We start from the raw sequence: 18,344 nt of genomic DNA on the forward strand, positions 1-18,344 counted from the left end.
GGGAGCATGGTCTCTGGTTCTCTCATCCTTCAGAGATTTTATGGAATTTCTTGTGACTTTTTTCTCTGTGCTATGGTTCATAAAAGCCAGGCCCTGTCTGAATCAAGGTCATTAGGAATAAAGGAATAAGGGGGTGCCTGGCTGGCTCAATCAGGAGAGCATGTGACTCTTGATCTCAGGGTCATGAGTTCAAGCCCCATATTGGGAGCTAAAAAAAAAAGGAACCAAAGACCTTTGGATGCTTTGGCCTATTTCCAGGTGGTAAAGAGGGAAGGAGAAAAGTACCAATCACAGGAAGGGCCAAAATCTGCTTGGAGTCTGGCCTACAACCAGGGAAATGCAGGGACTAGACCTATGGGCCTCAATGCAGGAAGAAGCCGAGGAATGGGAAACCCTAAAGAGCTAAAGAAGGGGAAAGACAGAACAGAAGCCTTTCAGGAAAAGGAGATAGAACAGCTTCAGCACAATGTACTACCAAATGCGTCCTGGGCCCTCCAGCCTTGGAGACTTCCAGAAGCCCCTTGTATCTGACAGAAGAGCAGCAGGATCAGACCCTTAGTGTTGGCCAAGCTGGCAGGGTGGTGGTGCTGGTATTGGAGAGTCACTCCCCGCTTCTCTGTTGCCAGGAACATGATATTCTCCTGGGTAAAGGAAGTGAGGCACTCTCCAGCCCCCACCACTGGCTTTCATCATCACCCCTTGAGGCTAAGGCTCAGGAGATGTCCTGCAACTCTCAGAGGGTCCCCAGTGTTTTTTCCCTGGATTATTGCCCCAGCACCACTCGGGCCGTCGGTAGGGGGAGTTCACATAAGACAGGATTTAGCAAAGGCTTTCCTCGCTGTGGGTATCAGGAACCAACTACAGACCTATATTTGGAAGAGGGACCAGCCTTGTTGTTCATCCATGTGAGTATTATGGAAATTACCATTTCAATAAGGCAGATTTTGTAGACAGCAATATATTATGGAAGGATATCATAATAATGAGAGTCCGTGATGTGGTCTGCTCCATCCTTTGTTGTCTGGGAGTAACTTAGGGTGTTGGGTCTAATGAAATGGTCAAGGGTCTGCTGAACAAGGATATTGCATGGTGCTTTCAGAGAACAAATTCTCAAGTTTTGAGAAAAGACACTTCACTCTTGGTTCAGTTTCTGAAGCAGGACTTTCTTCATGGCAGCCAACAGGTCTACCCCCTCCCTCAACCCTGTGGCTGAGACTCTCTCTCATACCTCCCCTTGGATCCATGAAATACCTGTCCTATGTGAGTGTCCCAGCCAGAGTAAGGCACCCAAGGGTGCTGGAGGGAGGGGCATGTGAGGCAGGGATGGGTCTCCTCTAGCGGTGAGAAGCCTCATTTCTTTCTCTTAGTGTAAAGCCTTGCTGGGAATCATCACATTATTAGCTACTATTTACTGAATGCCTGACATGTACCAGTGATATTCTCTGTCTTGCTCATAAGTTCTCTTGCAAGGTTCACATCCATGCTAATGTCAGGTAGCTGGTATCATGCCCATTTTACAGATAAGGAAACAGAGGCTTCCCATAAGTAGCGTGCCCATGATCACACAGCTAGGAATGACAGACTTAGAGTTTAACTCAAATATATTTGACTTCTATCTGACTATTGTTTTCTTGTTATCCCTGCTACCACATCTCTCCTGCACTCTGAGAAAGAAGACCCCAGATCTCAGAGGCCACTTATTTGGTCTTTGCTTTGCCCATCCTGAGCCCTCTTGCCATGGTGACCATGGCAGCCTTGGCAAGGACTTGGCATTTCTGGAGAGATCAGTAAAGTCATTGGATTGGGTTGGCAGGATGCAGGTAAGGCAGGCAGGGAAATAGAACCATGGGCATGAGGTGACATGGAAAGAGAAATCTATCATAAAACCATGGAATAGGCTATTTAAAAGCCCTGTTCCCAAGAGTGAACACTGTGAACCCATGAGGGGACCAGGCAGCCGCCCTGGGTGGCAGAGGGCAGGTATTTGTACTGAATCATATCAGGGTGCGGGGACAAGTGGCAGAGCACTCAATTTTGGGAGTGGAACAAGACTCCAAGTGCATCCAAGTAAGTGCCTGACCTTAGATTCTAGTCAAAGACACAGAAAGTCCCTACTCTGCTTTCTTAGGTGATGAATCTGCACTTCCTGAGCCAATTTCTCATGTTTCTTCATGAGACTTGAATGTTTTGAAATTTTAATTTCCAGCCACTGGCTCAATAGTGGTTTATTTTCTAATGCTAGAAATTGCCCACGGGGATTGGCCTTTTCATCATTCCTGAGACAGACTCTTTTGCTGTTTCTAGATCCTTTTGAGACAAAAGATCTTTATCAGAAAAGAAATTATGACTGATTATGCCAAAAAATATATTTTTGTTATCATCTAGTTTCCATGAAAGGTGGGAAATTAAACTCCCCAAAGATGCTGGCCATTGGACACACTCACAAAACTCCGTATCTAATCAAGAACTGTAGTAAGAGCTTAAAGCCTAAATAATGCAATAAAAACCATAAAAACTTCAGAAAATAGAACCATACAGAATTCAAAAGAGAAATGAAATAATGCTAATAAAAGAAGATAGAGAGCAGGACTGCATTAAAAATGAATTCAAATATTTAGAGGTCTTTTCTATTCAACAAATATTTACAAAGCACCTACTATATTCTGAGCACTATGCTAGATGTGGGGGGGGGGGGGAGGAAGGAAGGAAGGAAGGAAGGAAGGAAGGAGGGAAGGAGGGAGGGAGGGAGGGTGGAAATACAGAGTGTCTGCCACCCAGGATCTCCCAGCAGGTAAACACTCATATAAACAGATAATTCGGCACAGTGTCACCATGTTATAGAGGAGATATACATACAAGTTGCAATAGGAAGAGAGAGAAAGGCATGCCCTACCTCCTATCTTAGTTGCCTGGTACTTATATGCATTCTGCACTGTATTATAAGCTCTGTGAGGCCAGAACCCTCTCGCCTTTATCTTTACACCTCCACAGCCCAGTCCAATACTTGGCACAAAATTGTCACCAAACATGATTATTGAAAAAATGCCTTCCGGCTAAGGGAGTCAGAGAAGGCCTAAGCGGATGGGTAGTAACTGTTTAGAACATGTTGTTGTTTTGTTTTTTTGTTTTTTTTTTTCTTAAAGTTTATTTATTTATTTTGAGAGAGACAGAGACAGCATGAATGGGGGAAGGGGAGAGAGAGAGAATCCCAAGCAGGCTCTGCATTGCCAGTGCAGAGCCTGATGCGGGGCTCGAACCCACAAAGCCATGACGTGAGCCAAAACCAAGAGTCGGATGCTTAACTGACTGAGCCACCCAGGCATCCCAGAACACGTTGCTTTAGACAATAGTAAGTATTCCCCAATGGAGAGAGTTGTCAGACTTCAAAATGGGAGATTACATCCATCCAAATGCACATGGGTGAAATAAAGCCCATCTCTCTGGGGAAAACTTCCTCTGCTTCGACCTGTTCATTAGTGCACTTCAGCAAAGCCTCTGCCCTGCCGTAGGTCTGTTCAGGCTGTATTTAAAAAGCCTGAAACCTATCATATTCCTCAAGAACCAGAGTTCAGAGGCATGTAAGAACTATAATGCCTGTGATAGGGAAGCAGCATAAATGGGTTTTACTGGCAAAAAGGAAAAAGGTCTGTTGATAAATATGTCTCCACTTGAGAGACCACCCAGGAAACTTTCCTCCATTAGGACCAGAATCTTCTTTGAAGTACACAGCTTCAAGGTGCATAGGAAGGTGTGTGGAAGGAAGACCAATAAATTCATATTTGGGAAAGGTTTTAAAGTTGCCATTGTTTCTAGAAGGTAAACTATGCAAAGTGTTAAAGCAACGTGGTTCCTGCATCTTGATTGCATCCGTAACTGCCCTCGAGCTGTTCCTGATGGTGGCAGGAGAATTCACTATACAGCTGACTACATGTTCAGCAATTCCCCAAATAGAATGAAGCTGTTTCATGATAATTAGAAAGAAATAATCAGAATCAATGAGACCCCTAATTGTGGCCATAGGCAGAACAGACTCAGAACACAGAAAACTTAAGGATTAAAATTAGGCTAAAATTTAGAATGGAATTTTAAATTCTTAGAGCTAGAAAAGGAACTTCTAAGGAACATACATATATATCTAAACCTGTATATGTTCCACAGATGTTAATGGATGTTTTAAGAAAAAAAGATTACTGGATCAAATGGTTGGGAAGTTCTGGATTCTTTACTGCAGGACTTCTCAGAGCCTTTAAAACTAGCTAATATGCCCTGTTAGTATACAGTATACAGCACTTTCCAAACTTATTTGAGCTTAGAATCTTTTTTTGCAGAAAAATTTAGAAGGAGTAGAGTTCTGTGAAATTCTCACCAAGAAGGATTTATCTAAACCACTCTCAAACTTTGAAAGATTTTTCCCCCCTTTGGATGTCAACCCTAACCTTAGAAACATCTGGAGAAAGAGATTCTCAAGCCCCGTACATAACTCCCTCCTGATTCGCACAACCTTCAGAGTTAAGCAATCTTCCCTGTGTGTTTCATGTGAATATTCCTATGGCAATTTTAGCCTCTCTTTTTCTCTGCCCTCAAGAAATAATAAAACTACTTTCTAAAAGAAGGGCCTTGCACAGGCCTCCATTTCATGATTCAGCCCTACCCTAGGTTTTCCATCTATTGCCAGTGCTCTGAATTCTCTTTCAAGGTTCATTGCCTAATTAATTACTGGCTCATCTTCAGACTCTTCCAATTTTCCTCCTTCACTTTCAGTGTGGGACCCAGAAAGGGTGTTCACCCTCCAGGAAGGCCAGAACAGCTCAAGGCTAACTATGAGGGTAAGATCTGTGGGGTTATTACACTGAAAGCTGAGAAATTAGGACTCAGTGACCCAGACTGTTTGCTAGTGTCAGAGAAAGGGTGATCTGGAGGAGTGTGTAGAACAGAGGAGATGTTGCTGCCCCAGGAAGGCTGGGCCTGCCTAGGTTAGAGTTCTTATAAAGCACCCTGCTATTGTGTGTTGTCTGGTAGCTACAATAAGCTGATCTTTGGAGCTGGGACCAGGCTAGCTGTGCAGCCGTGTGAGTATGACCATGCACGTGTCAAGGGCCAAAGTAACTGACGACCTGTCTATGAGAAAACAGGCAATGATTTATGGCAAACGGGGAAATATTAAACACTAGTTTCCCATTTCTACAAGCTTTCTTGGTGACTTAAAATGGTCCCATTTCTCATATTAAAGACAGAAATGCCAAGAGCCAGTTGAGTAAATGAAAATCTGAGCAGAATAATTTACAGAAACATAAAAAGATTTCCAGATACTCTGTGCTCTCAAGCGAAGCTCATAATATCAGCACCAGATAATCTGATCATTCAGGAAATTAGCTCCGTGCCCTTGGGGGAAGGAATGACTTAATAGCGAACACAATGCTTGCAGGTAGCTAAATTCCTCCTTTTGGCTAATGACTTACCTTCTCACAGAATCTTCCTCTCTGGAGTTTGGTAGAGTTTTGAACCTCTCCCAGGGTAAAAGTAACCCCGACTCCTATCTGAATGGCAATTATATGATGTGACAGAGCAAGGCATGGAGGCAGGATGGTATGGGGTTCGTAGCAAATTTGAGAAGCTGGCAGATCTGGGGAAAATTCTGGCTCTACCCTCTCTAACTAATAAAGCCTCCTTCCTCAACAGCAAAATGACAATAAGGACATCATAATAATATAAGACAATGTCCAGCCTAAAGCAAGTAATTAATAAATGGTAGCTTTTAATAATAATTATTATTATCTAGAAAAGATATCACCATCATCATCAAGGCCTTGCTATAAAAGGCTTACATTATTATAAAGAGAAGGGGGAACAGCTTCCCTGGGATATAGGAAATCTAAGAAACAAAGACTCAGGGAGCCTTTGAGGATGGTACTTTCACAGCTTGGTGGGTTCAGGCAGATTTATGTCAGGAAGGATATTAGAAAGGCCTTAGCTGCAGTGAGGATACAGCATGGATACCAGGCTAATCTTTGGAGCAGGAACCAGACTGAGTGTCCATCCAAGTAAGTAAAGTGGGGCAAGGATCGACATTGACAATTGATTCTTCTTTGCCCAAGATGCTAAGTTAAGCCCAGGTATTTTCTTCTGAAGGATCCCAAATGGATCTTTCCACCCTTCCCCAGAAAACTCCCCCAACCAGCACTCTGTGCTTGGGAAACATCTTCAGACTGAGACTTTAAGAATCATGAGGCAAATGATAAACAAGTAGTCCTGGACCTTCCACGAGAAGATCCAAGATACTGCTGCCCTGAACAGGGGTTTTGCTCTATTGAATTCTTGGTTTATTGAAATCACATCCTCCAACCCAGGGCACCACAGCAGGATAGGGCAGGAGGAAAAGGGATGAACACACCAAAGTCTCAACCCAAAAGAGCAGAAGGTCTAACTCTAAAAAGTGTGATTCTCTTGTCTCCTGTGGGAGATCAGTGCTTCTCCTATTGAAGGAGGAGGTAGATTTAGTGAGTTTCTGTAATGGTGTCACCTGCAGTGTGAATACTGGAGGAACTGTGGGCAAATTCACATTTGGAAAAGGAACCCAAGTGTCTGTAATATCTGGTGAGTCGTCATCCCAGGTGGCACCCATGGGCCAGTGAGTGTCACTATTCCTTTCCTCAGGGGTATCAGTCTTACTATGGTAAGGCTGACGGTGGGTGTTACAATGAATTGTCTTCAGAGGCCTGGAGCTGTCTTGGAGCTGGGACCAGGCCACCTGTGTGCCCACATCACTATCAGTTTTGAAAATCTGTGTTTCTCTAGGTCAAACACATTAAAATTTGACTTTAATGGTTCAATGGATATTTTCTAATGCCTTCTGTGTGGACATCACTCTATAAAGTGTTAGATTGAGTGCGAAGAAGTCTAACATAGATGCCTGACCTATTCCCAAATAGGATGAAAACTAGCCAAAGGCACATAACTATTATAAATTTAGCAACCTGAAAACTATTTTAGTATTAACCAATTGATGACGTCAATAGGCACAACAGAGATTCAAAGGAATAAGGTTACGACTGGGAGCCGGCCCAGATGGATAAGGTTTTATGCAGTAGAAAGGATTCATTGAGCCTGAAGGACAGGTAAGATCCGTATGGGCAAAGAAAGGAGAGTAGGGGGAATTTCAGGCATAAGGAACAACAAGAAAGAAGGCATGATGTTGGGCATGAACAAGGCACGTGCATTTTGGCCTAAGTAAACACATCTGATAATAAATTCGGATGCAGAGAAAGGCAAATAAGATGTCTTCTTAGACAACAGAGAAAAGGGATTCTAGAGCCTTTGAGAGAAATACAGATAATTAGGGCCGAAGGCCCCCACTAGGAAATCAGGGATCCAACTTAGAAATACAGACTGGATGTGAATGTGAGAGGAGCTGGTTCCTTCCATGGACAGCTCAAGGCCTAGGGACCTCCCTTCTTCCTTCTTCAGTGGGCTCTAAGAGGTGGGTTACCCCATCCCTCAGAGGAGGGGAAACCTAAGGGTTTCTGTAATGGAGATATTAGGGGTGGCATGAAGGTGTTGCCTCCCAGCTGAAATTTGGCAAAGGAACCAGAATTTTCATAACTCTGGGTAAGTCTGCCCAGGCTCACTGCTTCCATACTCACCAGAGGCTCAGTGGGACCTGGAGTCAGGGTTGCTAACTCACACTTCCGAGTTCCTGATACCTAACTACGAAGCACAGATTTAGTGGTAAGGAAGCTTTCGATCATTATGTGCCCCTCTGCCTCCAAAGCACTGAGCATCTGGGCATGGGTTTCTGTGGTCAGTTTTGAATTAAAATGAAAGGTTAGGATCCAGAAGAGTTGAACTTCCACATTGAAAAATTGATGGTCTTGCTAAGGCCAACTGCTGAGATGTCATCGGTGGTAGGATATGTTTTGCTAAGGTGCAACAGAATGCCTCTCCTCCCAGGGCTCTGGCAGATGGACCCCTAAAGACCTCCAGATTAAAAGTGACTCATTTCTTGTCTTCAGACAAAAAGAGCTGGACAGGAGAAACAACAGCAAAAATGCAGATAGAGAAGCCCAAAGTGTATCAATTGATGACAACTAGAATTGAGAGAGGCCAAAATCACCTCAATTCTTCTGACTTCATTGATTGCTATTTCATTTTGATCTCTCACTAGCAAAGTTGAGCAAAAATTGGCCTGCCCCTGATGGAGTCACCTCCCACAACAGACTTAAAGATCGTTTTTAAGACCCACACTCAGCCCTTAGTGCCCTTCCTCAAAATCTCATGTTCTGTGGCATAGCTCTCTCCAGACCAACGCTGTCCAATAGAAATTTCTGTGACAATGGAAATGTTCTATCAACCTGTACTGTCTAATATGGTAGCCACCAGCCATATGTAGCTACTAAGCTCTTAAAATGAAGTTTTAATTTTTATTTGTTTTAATTTATTTATTTTTTAATTTACGTCCAAGTTAGTTAGCATATAGTGCTATAATGATTTCAGGAGTAGATTCCAGTGATTCATCCCCTATGTATGACACCCAGTGCTCATCCCAACAGTGTCCTCCCTGATGCCCCTTACCCATTTATCCCATCTCCCCACCCACAACCCTCCAGCAACCCTGTTTGTTCTCTGTATTTAAGAGTCTTTTATATTTTGTCCCCCTCCCTGTTTTTATATTATTTTGCTTCCTTTCCCTTATGTTCATCTGTTTAGTATCTTAAATTCCTCATATGAGTGAAGTCATATGATATTTGTCTTTCTCTGACTAATTTTGCTTAACATGATACCCTCCAGTTCCATCCACGTAGTTGCAAATGGCAAGATTTCATTCTTTTCGATTGCCAAGTAATACTCCATTGTTAATGTGTGTGTGTGTATGTGTATGTGTGTGTGTGTGTGTGTATATATATATATATATATACACGTATATATATACGTATATATACGTATATGTATATGTATATGTATATGTATATATATATACACGTATATATACGTATATGTATGTGTATATATATATGTGTGTGTATATATACACACATACACACACATACACACACACCCCACATCTTCTTTATCCATTCATCCATTGATGGACATTTGGGCTCTTTCCATACTTTGGCTATTGTCGATAGCGCTGCTATAAACATTGGGGTGCATGTGCCCCTTTGAAACAGCATATCTGTATCCCTTGGATAAATACCTAGTAGTGCAATTGCTAGGTCGTAGGGTAGTTCCATTTTTAATTTTTTGAGGAACCTCTGTTTTCCTCTGGAAACCTCTGGAAACCTCTGTTTTCCAGAGTGGCTGCACCTGTTTGCATTCCCACCAGCAGTGCAAAAGAGATCCTCCTACTCCACATCCTTGCCAACAACTTATTGCCTGAGTTGGTAATGTTAGCCATTCTGACAGTGTAAGGTGGTATCTCCTTGTGGTTTTGATTTGTATTTCCCTGATGATGAGTGATATTGAGCATTTTTTCATGTGTCAATTGGCCATCTGGATGTATGAAGTGTCTATTCATGTCTTTTGCCCATTTCTTCACTGGATTGTTTTTTGGGTGTTGAGTTTGATAAGTTCTTTAGAGATTTTGGATACTAACCCTTTATCTGATATGTAGTTTGCAAATATCTTCTCCCATTCCATCGGTTGCCTTTTAGTTTTGCTGATTGTTTCCTTCGCTGTGCAGAAAATTTTTATTTTGATGAGGTCCCAATAGTTCATTTTTGCTTATGTTTACCTTGCCTCTGGAGACATGTTGAGTAAGAAGTTGCTCCGGCCAAGGTCAAAGAGGTTTTTGCCTGCTTTCTCCTCAAGGATTTTGATGGCTTCCCATCTTACACTGAGGTCTTTCATCCATTTTGAGTTTATTTTTGTGTATGGTGTAAGAAAGTGGTCCAGGTTCATTCTTCTGCATGCTGCTGTCCAGTTTTCCCAGCACCATTTGCTAAAGAGACTGTCTTTGTTCCATTGGATATTCTTTCCTGCTTTGTCAAAGATTAATTGGCTGTACATTTGTGAGTCCATTTCTGGGTTCTCAATTCTGTTCCATTGATCTGAGTGTCTGTTTTTATGCCAGTATCATACTGTCTTGATGATTACAGCTTTGTAATACATCTTGAAGTCTGCCTCCTGCTTTGGTTTTCTTTTTCAAGATTTCTTTGGCTATTCAGGGTCTTTTCTGGTTCCATACAAATTTTAGGATTATTTGTTCCGGCTCTGTGAAGAATGCAGGCATTATTTTGATAGGGATTACAGAGAATATGTAGATTGCTTAGAGTAGTATTGACATTTTAACAATATTTGTTCTTCCAAGCCATGAGCATGGAATATTTTTCCACTTTTTTATGTCTTCTTCAATTTCTTTCATAAACTTTCTATAGTTTTCAGTTGATAAATTTTTTACTTCTTTGGTTAGGTTTATTCTTCGGTATTTTATGGTTTTTGGTGCAATGGTAAATGGGATCGATTCCTTGATTTCTCTTTCTGTTGCTTCATTATTGGTGTATAGGAATGCAACTGATTTCTGTGCATTGATTTCATATCCTGCAACTGTGCTGAATTCATGGATCAGTTCTAAGCAGTTTTTTGGTGGGATCTTTTGGGTTTTCCATATAGAGTACATGTTGTCTGCAAAGAGTGAAAGTTTGACTTCCTTCTTGCCAATTTAGATGTCTTTTATTCCTTTGTGTTATCTGATTGCTGAGGCTAGGACTTCCAACACTATGTTAAATAACAGTAGCGAGAGTGGACATCCCTGTTGTGTTCCTGACCTTAGGGGGAAAGCTCTCAGTTTTTCCCCATTGTGGATGATATTAGCGTTGGGTCTTTCATATATGGCTTTTATGATCTTGAAGTATGATCCTTCTATCCCTAGTTTCTTGAGGGTTTTTATCAAGAAAGGATGCTGTATTTTGTCAAATGCTTTCTCTGCATCTATTGAGAGGATCATGTCCTTTCTTTTATTGATGCGATGTATCACATTGATTGTTTTGCAGATATTGAACCAGCCCTGCATCCCAGGTATAAATCCCACTTGGTCATGGTGAATAATTATTTTAATGTATTGTTGGATCTGGTTGGCTAGTATCTTGTTGAGGATTTTTGTGTCCATGTTCATTAGGGAAATTGGTCTGTAGTTCTGCTTTTTAGTGGGGTCTTTGTCTGGTTTTGGAATGAGTTTTAATTTTTAATTGAATGTTCATTTTATTTAATTTTGGTTAGCTTTAATTTAAATAGCCACATGTAGCTAAAGACTATCATATTGGACAGTGTGGTCTAGACCTTCTCTAGTCTGATGCTGACTGGCTCTAGGACTTGAGTGAGTGTTTAACCAGGACTCAAAGTTGGACATCTGGCCCCCACTGCAATCCCTTTTCCCCTCTAAGCTCAAACTGCATCTAGTGGCACCTTATCTTCTGCCTTCTCCTCAAAGCCACATTCTCTCAGCACCTCCACACCCTTCCACATCCCCCTCCCCAGTCCCGCCCATGACTCCCACTGATGATTAAAAAATCCATTGGGGTGTGTTGTGGCGCATAATGGCTTCTGGTCTCTCCTCTCCCTATAAGATTTATGCCTTAGGGCCTTAACCCACAGTGATGGCAGACTCCCTGGATATGTGGACAGTGGAGGGGAAAAGGCAGAATCCCTCAGGGCCAGAGCTTTGGACATCCCTCACACATGACCAGGGACCCACCCTTGTTCTGCTGTTTCAGGGACGGCCCCACACCCTTGGGATGCCTTGACTAAGCAACCCAAAGCCATGCCAAGGGCTGATTTCCCTGGTTTCAGGTCCAGCCGGAAGTCTGCATTGCCAAGGCCACCCTGGCTGGCCTCACACATGGGGTGCACTCCTGGTCTGAGAAACCTTGCATGCATGATGAGGAGCTGTGGGAGCAGAGAACCACAGGGGCAGGAAGCTCTAGTCCCAGTGCTGCTCTAAACTCTCTGGGTGGCCCCAGCGTGTTAACCCTCCCAGCAAACCTCTGCTTCCTCCTCTAAAGGCAGGAGGTCTGAAAGAATAAACAATGAAAGTTACATTAAAAACACAAAATCCTCCAGAAATACTGAAGAATGATTCTCAGCACTAAGGAAAAGCCTCCAACAGCCCCTGCTTCATGAGGGGGTGAAGAGTAGAAACTGTGTATAACTCGGTAGCACGTTATGATGGCAACGTCCTAGTGGTATCAATAGCTGCAATCACTAACATTTACTCACTGCCTTACGGTTTATTAAATATAATTCTATAAGGAGAAATTCCCCCTTTGTTTCTCAGAATAGCCTGGTTAGGAAGGTGGAAGAGGCAATATTTCCATTTTACAGATGAACTTCCTGACATTTAAGGGGCCGATGTGACTTGCACAGGGCCTTGTATCTAGTGAATGGTAAAACCAGGTCTGGGATGCAGGTTTATTGCCCAAAACTTTTATCAGTGAGAAGTCTTCTGGTGATGTGACCCTCCTTCCAACTTAATGCCAGCCAATAATAAACCTCAGATTCTTGTCAATACCCAGTCTCAGTTGGGGGAGACCAACCCGGATTCTAAGGCATAAGGTTTGCTTTGCTAGGCCTTTTTTCTAGGCTTGTTTTGTCCTGCCAGAGCTATATTGTTGCTTGGTAGGCCCCTTGTGCTTTTGAAGAAGTTCCTATTAACCAAAAGAATGAGCAATACCATTAAGTAGCCAGCCCTATGTTTCTCGTTTCCTTGAATGGCCGGCAAGGCCAGGCAGCAAGCCTTCACTGAGAGTCTGGCCGCTTGGTCAGGACTCATGGTTTATACCTGTCCCTGACTCCCAGGCCCTTTGGAGCAACTGGTTTCTGGAATGTTCTTTCCCATTAAAGCCTGAGAATGTGACTTGTCAGTCCCACAGAGCCCTGCTCTTGCCCATCACTGGCATCTGGACTCAGGCCTGGGTTCGGGCAGGAGGCAAACGGACATCTCCTAACCTGGGTTCTTTTGGCCCACAGCTATTCAGAACCCTGACCCTGCCGTGTACCAGCTGAAAAGCCCTGAATCCAGTAACATCTCTGTCTGCCTGTTCACTGATTTTGATTCGGAAGTCAATGTGAAACCATCCACAGAGTCCAACATGATTAGATTGGAAAGTACTTCACTGGACATGAAGACTATGGATTCCAAGAGCAACGGGGCCCTGGCCTGGAGCAACAGCTTTGATTTGGGATGCAACAGTACCTTCAACTACACCTTCCACTCCAGCTCAGGTGAGTCAGCCTTGGTGCCTGTGCAAGCTGAGTCTCTTCACTTTGAGAGGCCTGGTTATTCCCGGAGTTCAAGTGGAGGGCATCTAAAAGCTGCTCTGACTGGTGGTCTCAGCCTCATCGATGGTCAGCAAAGCCCTACCCTCTTGTCACTGAGCACCAGCGAGCTCCATCCTGGCAGGTCGCAGGCTGTTGCAGGCAAAGAGCAGATGGGGAGAAGGTGACAGGAAGGGCACTGGCTTCTCACCTGCCCTGAGTTCCTGCCTCCTTGCCTCTGCTCGGGCTGTTTGCCCCTTTTGCTGCTCTTCAGACTCCAGTCTAATGCCTTTCTCCAAGATACCACCCCTTGTTTCTGTCTCTCTGCCAAAGGTCAAACCTCACCCAGTCATTTATTCATTCAACATTGATTGTGCCTGTACAATATGCCAGGTGCTGGAATGGAGGAGTAAATAAGTCAGATGAGGGGTGTGCCATGAGGAAGCTCCATTTTAGTTGGGAGAGACCATCCATCAGCAAGCAGAAATCTAGACAGCTTCAGATTGTAATATGTGCTTTAACTTGGGAGTTGAGGAAACAGCCAACTTTGGAACAAAAGGTCAGGGAAGGGCTCTCTAGAGAAATGCCCTGTGAGATGATATTTAAAGGATAAGAAAAGACCAGCCGTTCCAAGGGCAAAGGAAGGATCCTATGCAGGCCTGAGGCAGGTGCACGGTGAGAAAAGGGAGAGAGCAGCAGGAAATGAGATGGAGGACGTAGGAAAGGGTCACAACACAGGGCCTCCTAGGTCATGAGAGGACAGCCACCATTCTAAGTACAATGAGAAGCTATCGATTGGTTTTAAGCAGGAGAATGACATCCAATTTACTTTTTTTAAAAGAACACTCTGACTGCTGAGTGGAAAATGGATTGTAGGAACCAAGAGTGGAAGCAGAAAGGAGGCTATTGCAGCAGAGAGATGATGGAGGCCCAGACAGGGAGGCAGCAGGGGAACTGAGTGGCCAACACTATCTCAGATTTAAAGTTAGACCGAAGGAGGGGTGAGAAAGAAAGAGGAGATCAAGGAAGGCAGTTAGATTGTATGCCCAAGCAGTTGAGTCAGTGACAGAGCCATTTACTGAGATGGTGACAACAAAGGAACAAATTTAGAGTGCAGGGATCCAAACTTTGTGGGACACATGAAAACATCCACACTCCTTATAGCACTTGTCACTGTGTATGTCTTACTGCCTCTTTTCAGACACCAGACTGGAACTTACCCAAGGGCAGGGTCTGTGTCTGATGGCTCCTTGTGGCCTTGTGTGTCGTGTAATGTGTACTTTGCACGACCAGTGTTTGTTACGTGAATGGAGTGGTACCCGGAAGCTACGGTGTTGATCCCACCAATGCCAGGGGCTCTCCTAGCAGATGCTCATATGCAACAAGTTCCCTCCAGACATTTCCATGAGAGAATGTGGAAAGCCTAAAGACAGACATTCATCTGCCCAAATCCAAGGTCTGGGGTGGGAAAGTCAGCACACTCAACTCCAAGAAAATTTCTTTGTTTCTCCTTTTAGAATTTCCCTGTGATGCCAATGTGGTAGAGAAAGGCTTTGAAACAGGTAAGAGAGGGGTCTATCCTGGCTTGAAATGCATCCATAATCACCCTGACTAGATAGGAGAGTTGGGAAGGAATATGTGGATCTAGAATGAAGTTAGGAGGAACAGGAACATTCTGGAATACCAGGCTCCTCTCACCATCTCTAATGTTCTTTTCCCCTCTAAGTACTTTCAGTATGAGTCTCTAGTTTTACTAGACCCATGACTCACTCCTAGGCCTCTGTATTCCTTTCCCTTGCTCCACTGTCAGGAGAACCAAAGAGAGTTTCTCGGTGGCCCACCTGTGATATTTCCCACTGGCTTACACAAAGGCCTGAACTAACCAGGTCACCCTAAGGACATTTTCTCTCTGTCTGCCTCCTTTCGAGAAAAGCAGCAGAACTCACACAGCAGTAGTCTTATCTCTCAGGATCCTCACGTCTCCTCACTACCTACCCTGGACCCATCCATTTCCATCTGAGCCGTTTTCATTGAATGGTCCCTCTTGGGGTCCAGACACCAGCTTCTCACTCAGGGGCCCAGATCTAAGGGATTACAGTGAGTTCTGAGCACCACCCCATCCCCACTCCTGAGGGATGCAGAAATAAAATAAATACTGAGCGCAGTTGGTGTTTTCCTTTTGAAAGGGAATCCTCTTAACCCTGGAGGAATGTACAAATATGCTTAGGAGGGGATGTATACCCAAGTTCAAAGGGAGAGGTGGGCTAGGAGCTGAGGCTTTGGGGGAAATCGTGGGTAGGTCATAGGGGCTATGTAGACACATCGGATGTACATGCTAATAATCTCTTGGTTTTGCAGATATGAACCTAAATTTCTACAACCTGTTAGTGATTGTGTTCCGCATCCTCTTCCTGAAGGTGGTTGGCTTTAACCTGCTCATGACGCTGCGGCTGTGGTCCAGCTGAGGTGAGCAGGCATCTCCTGTGGGAATGCGGGCCGTGAGGGTCTTAGGGTGGGTCCCCAAGGTCAGAAAGCAAACCTCCCCCCAGGGTCTTGCTTTTAGGTCCTAAGGCTGGGCACACCGAACTCTTCTACTTTTTCCTGTTAGGGGTCCCTGTTGTTAATCACAATGGCCTGGATCACTGGTATAACACAGTACACTCCTCAGGTGACAACAGTTACCTCAGTTGAGCCTTGTCTCTCCCGTGAATCACGAAGAATGGCTGTTATTGTCCTCACTTTGGAAGGAAGAAGTTGAGGCCAAGCAACATCAAGGGCCACCCACTAATTAGAGTCAAAGAATAAGAGAATCTCAGAACCCAGGCTCATTCGTACCCATGCCTTCCACTGTCCCCATTTCACTGCAAAACCTAGAGGGGTCCACAATTCCTTTCCTCATCTCCTCCACCCCCAATATGGTGGGAAGATATTATATTCCTAATACACCCTAATCCTGGCTAGCGTCTCCATACCCTTCTCTCCCAGTATCCCTGGTCATCCTACTGACAAGTGCATCCTGTTCCACCACCAGCAAAAAGAACTCCAGAGTCCATTAGAACTCTGCACATCATCTCCATCACATCCCTAACTGTCTTGAGTCTGTCTCCTCGGTACCTAGCCTGACTTCTGCTCTTCCCTATCCCAGGTCGCGAAGAATGTGAGAGCCCAGCGCTCCCTGGCTCCTCCCACACCTTCTCCCCCTCTTCAAGAAGAGAGGCACACTCTCTGCCCCCATGGAGAAGAAGGTTCCCTCCACCTCTCTGGTCCCACTGGCAACGCCACTGACCGAACCCTAGCAGATATTTGTGATCAAGATGCTGAAGAGCTGCCAAACACCGCTGCCACACCCTCTGTCCCCTCATCGCTGCTTGTCACTGCCTGACACTCCTGGCTAAGGAGCTGCTGCTGTGGCCTCACCTGGCTGGGGAGAAACTCCCCGACCTTCCCCTGAGACTGCCCATATGTCCCCTGGATGAGGGATCCCCAGTGGGTCCTCTCGGGCTCTAGCTCCTGGAGAATGTTGTGAGGAGTTTATATATTTTAAATTATGTTCATAAAGGAATAACACATCACACTTGTCCCCAAGATGTGAGGAAAATTATTATCTAGGCCCTGCTGTGCTGTGTATCTGAGCTACATTGTATATTCTGCTACCCATGACTTCATTAAAGACGATTGAAAGAGCAGAGACTGTGTTTCTGTTTGACTGGGTTTGGTCAGGGTCACTTTCGGCTTGCTCTTGATCACTGGCTGGGCAGAAAGAAACCAAGGCGTTCGTCCTAATGTCATTCAGAAAGCCTAACTCAACAAGTTGCTTAAGTCAACCTCTTCCTGGAACAACCTCTTAAAAATTCCACTTAGAAGGGTGTGCTGGGGGCCAGGCAAACCCACTTAAAAGTTTAGGTCCCTGCTCTTCTGTTTTTAGGCCACACCACTGGGCCACCCATAGCAGGAGGCCCGCGTCCATGACTGGTAATGACTGGCAGTTGAAATTTGGCAGACGGGGACCACACAGCAAGTATCCCCAAAATGCCACCCACTGTCTCCTGCCTTCCGGGAACATTTCCTTTGCCTTTCCTTTCAGATTCGATTCCCACTGAAACGGTGCATTACCCCCACAAATTCATGGCTGGGGACCACCCACCACTTGAATGCCTGGGTCCCAACCCAATGCCCCAACTTTGGGGTGCCCAGTCTAAGAGCAGGGGAAAGGAGTGAAGATTAGCCATACTTTCTACCCACCCCCCAACCCCGGATGTTAGAAATGGGTCCTCTCCCCTCAAGCCCAGGGACTCTGCCAAGGAGAGTGGATGTCTCAAGCTCTCACCTACAGGACAGAAGGTAGGGTTCCCTGGGGCCCCTGGGATTCTTCTGAGTCTTCTGCTACCTGAGTGCCTTTCCTGGGGTCATGGACACTTATGGGAACATCCCTCAGAGATTTGGCCATCCTCCTCACAATTACTGATGTCAAGCCCAGTGCTTACCAATTCCCAGGGGTAAGAGAGGGACCTATCCCCAGACACCTCTATGGTTCACCCATGTGTCTCTGGCCACACCAACCATTAATATACAAATCCTTCCAAGCTACAATTCAGGTCTGCTTCTTATCACAGGGATAGAACCACCAGTTCAAGAAGTGATTTAGGCATGTCCCTCTCCTCCATGAGCCCCAGGATCACCACCTATAAAATGTCATTTAGGACTGGAAGGCTGCCTGGAAGGAAGATGCAAGGAAGCTCCATGCATCTCTGATTCTGTGGCCTCCATTCAGAACTAAGAACCATTGCCCATCTCCTGGCTAGCTTTACTGAGGGTAGTCACAGAATCCTCAGTTCTCTCGGAACCCCCTCATCTGCAGCCTGAATACAAGTCCCTTTAAAGATCATTGGAGGGAACATCGGCCGAGGAAATCTCATCCTGGCAGATCACTGTCACACATAGGACAGAGGCCACCTTCCCAAAAGTGAGATTCTGCCACCTGTGGGGAACTGAAAACTGCCTCCCCATGAATCTGACACGATGCCAGAGATCCCACCATTGGGAATTTCTTTTAATTAAAGGATTCTCCTCTCCATATTAAATGCAAATGCCCCTGG

The 18,344-nt window shown here is 44.8% G+C and overlaps 1 gene segment (V, D, J or C); it reads left to right on the plus strand.

Moving 5' to 3' along the window:
* Positions 1-16,934, plus strand: part of LOC123583338 — a 74,774-nt gene extending 57,840 nt beyond the window's left edge. The window contains 4 exon segments of the C gene segment in view: positions 12,961-13,215; positions 14,766-14,810; positions 15,607-15,714; positions 16,394-16,934. Coding sequence covers positions 12,961-13,215; positions 14,766-14,810; positions 15,607-15,713 — 407 coding nt within the window.
* The last annotated feature ends 1,410 nt before the right edge of the window (positions 16,935-18,344 follow it).

The sequence above is a fragment of the Leopardus geoffroyi genome, chromosome B3 (assembly GCF_018350155.1).
Source record: "Leopardus geoffroyi isolate Oge1 chromosome B3, O.geoffroyi_Oge1_pat1.0, whole genome shotgun sequence".
In the NCBI taxonomy this organism is placed as follows: Eukaryota; Metazoa; Chordata; class Mammalia; order Carnivora; family Felidae; genus Leopardus; species Leopardus geoffroyi.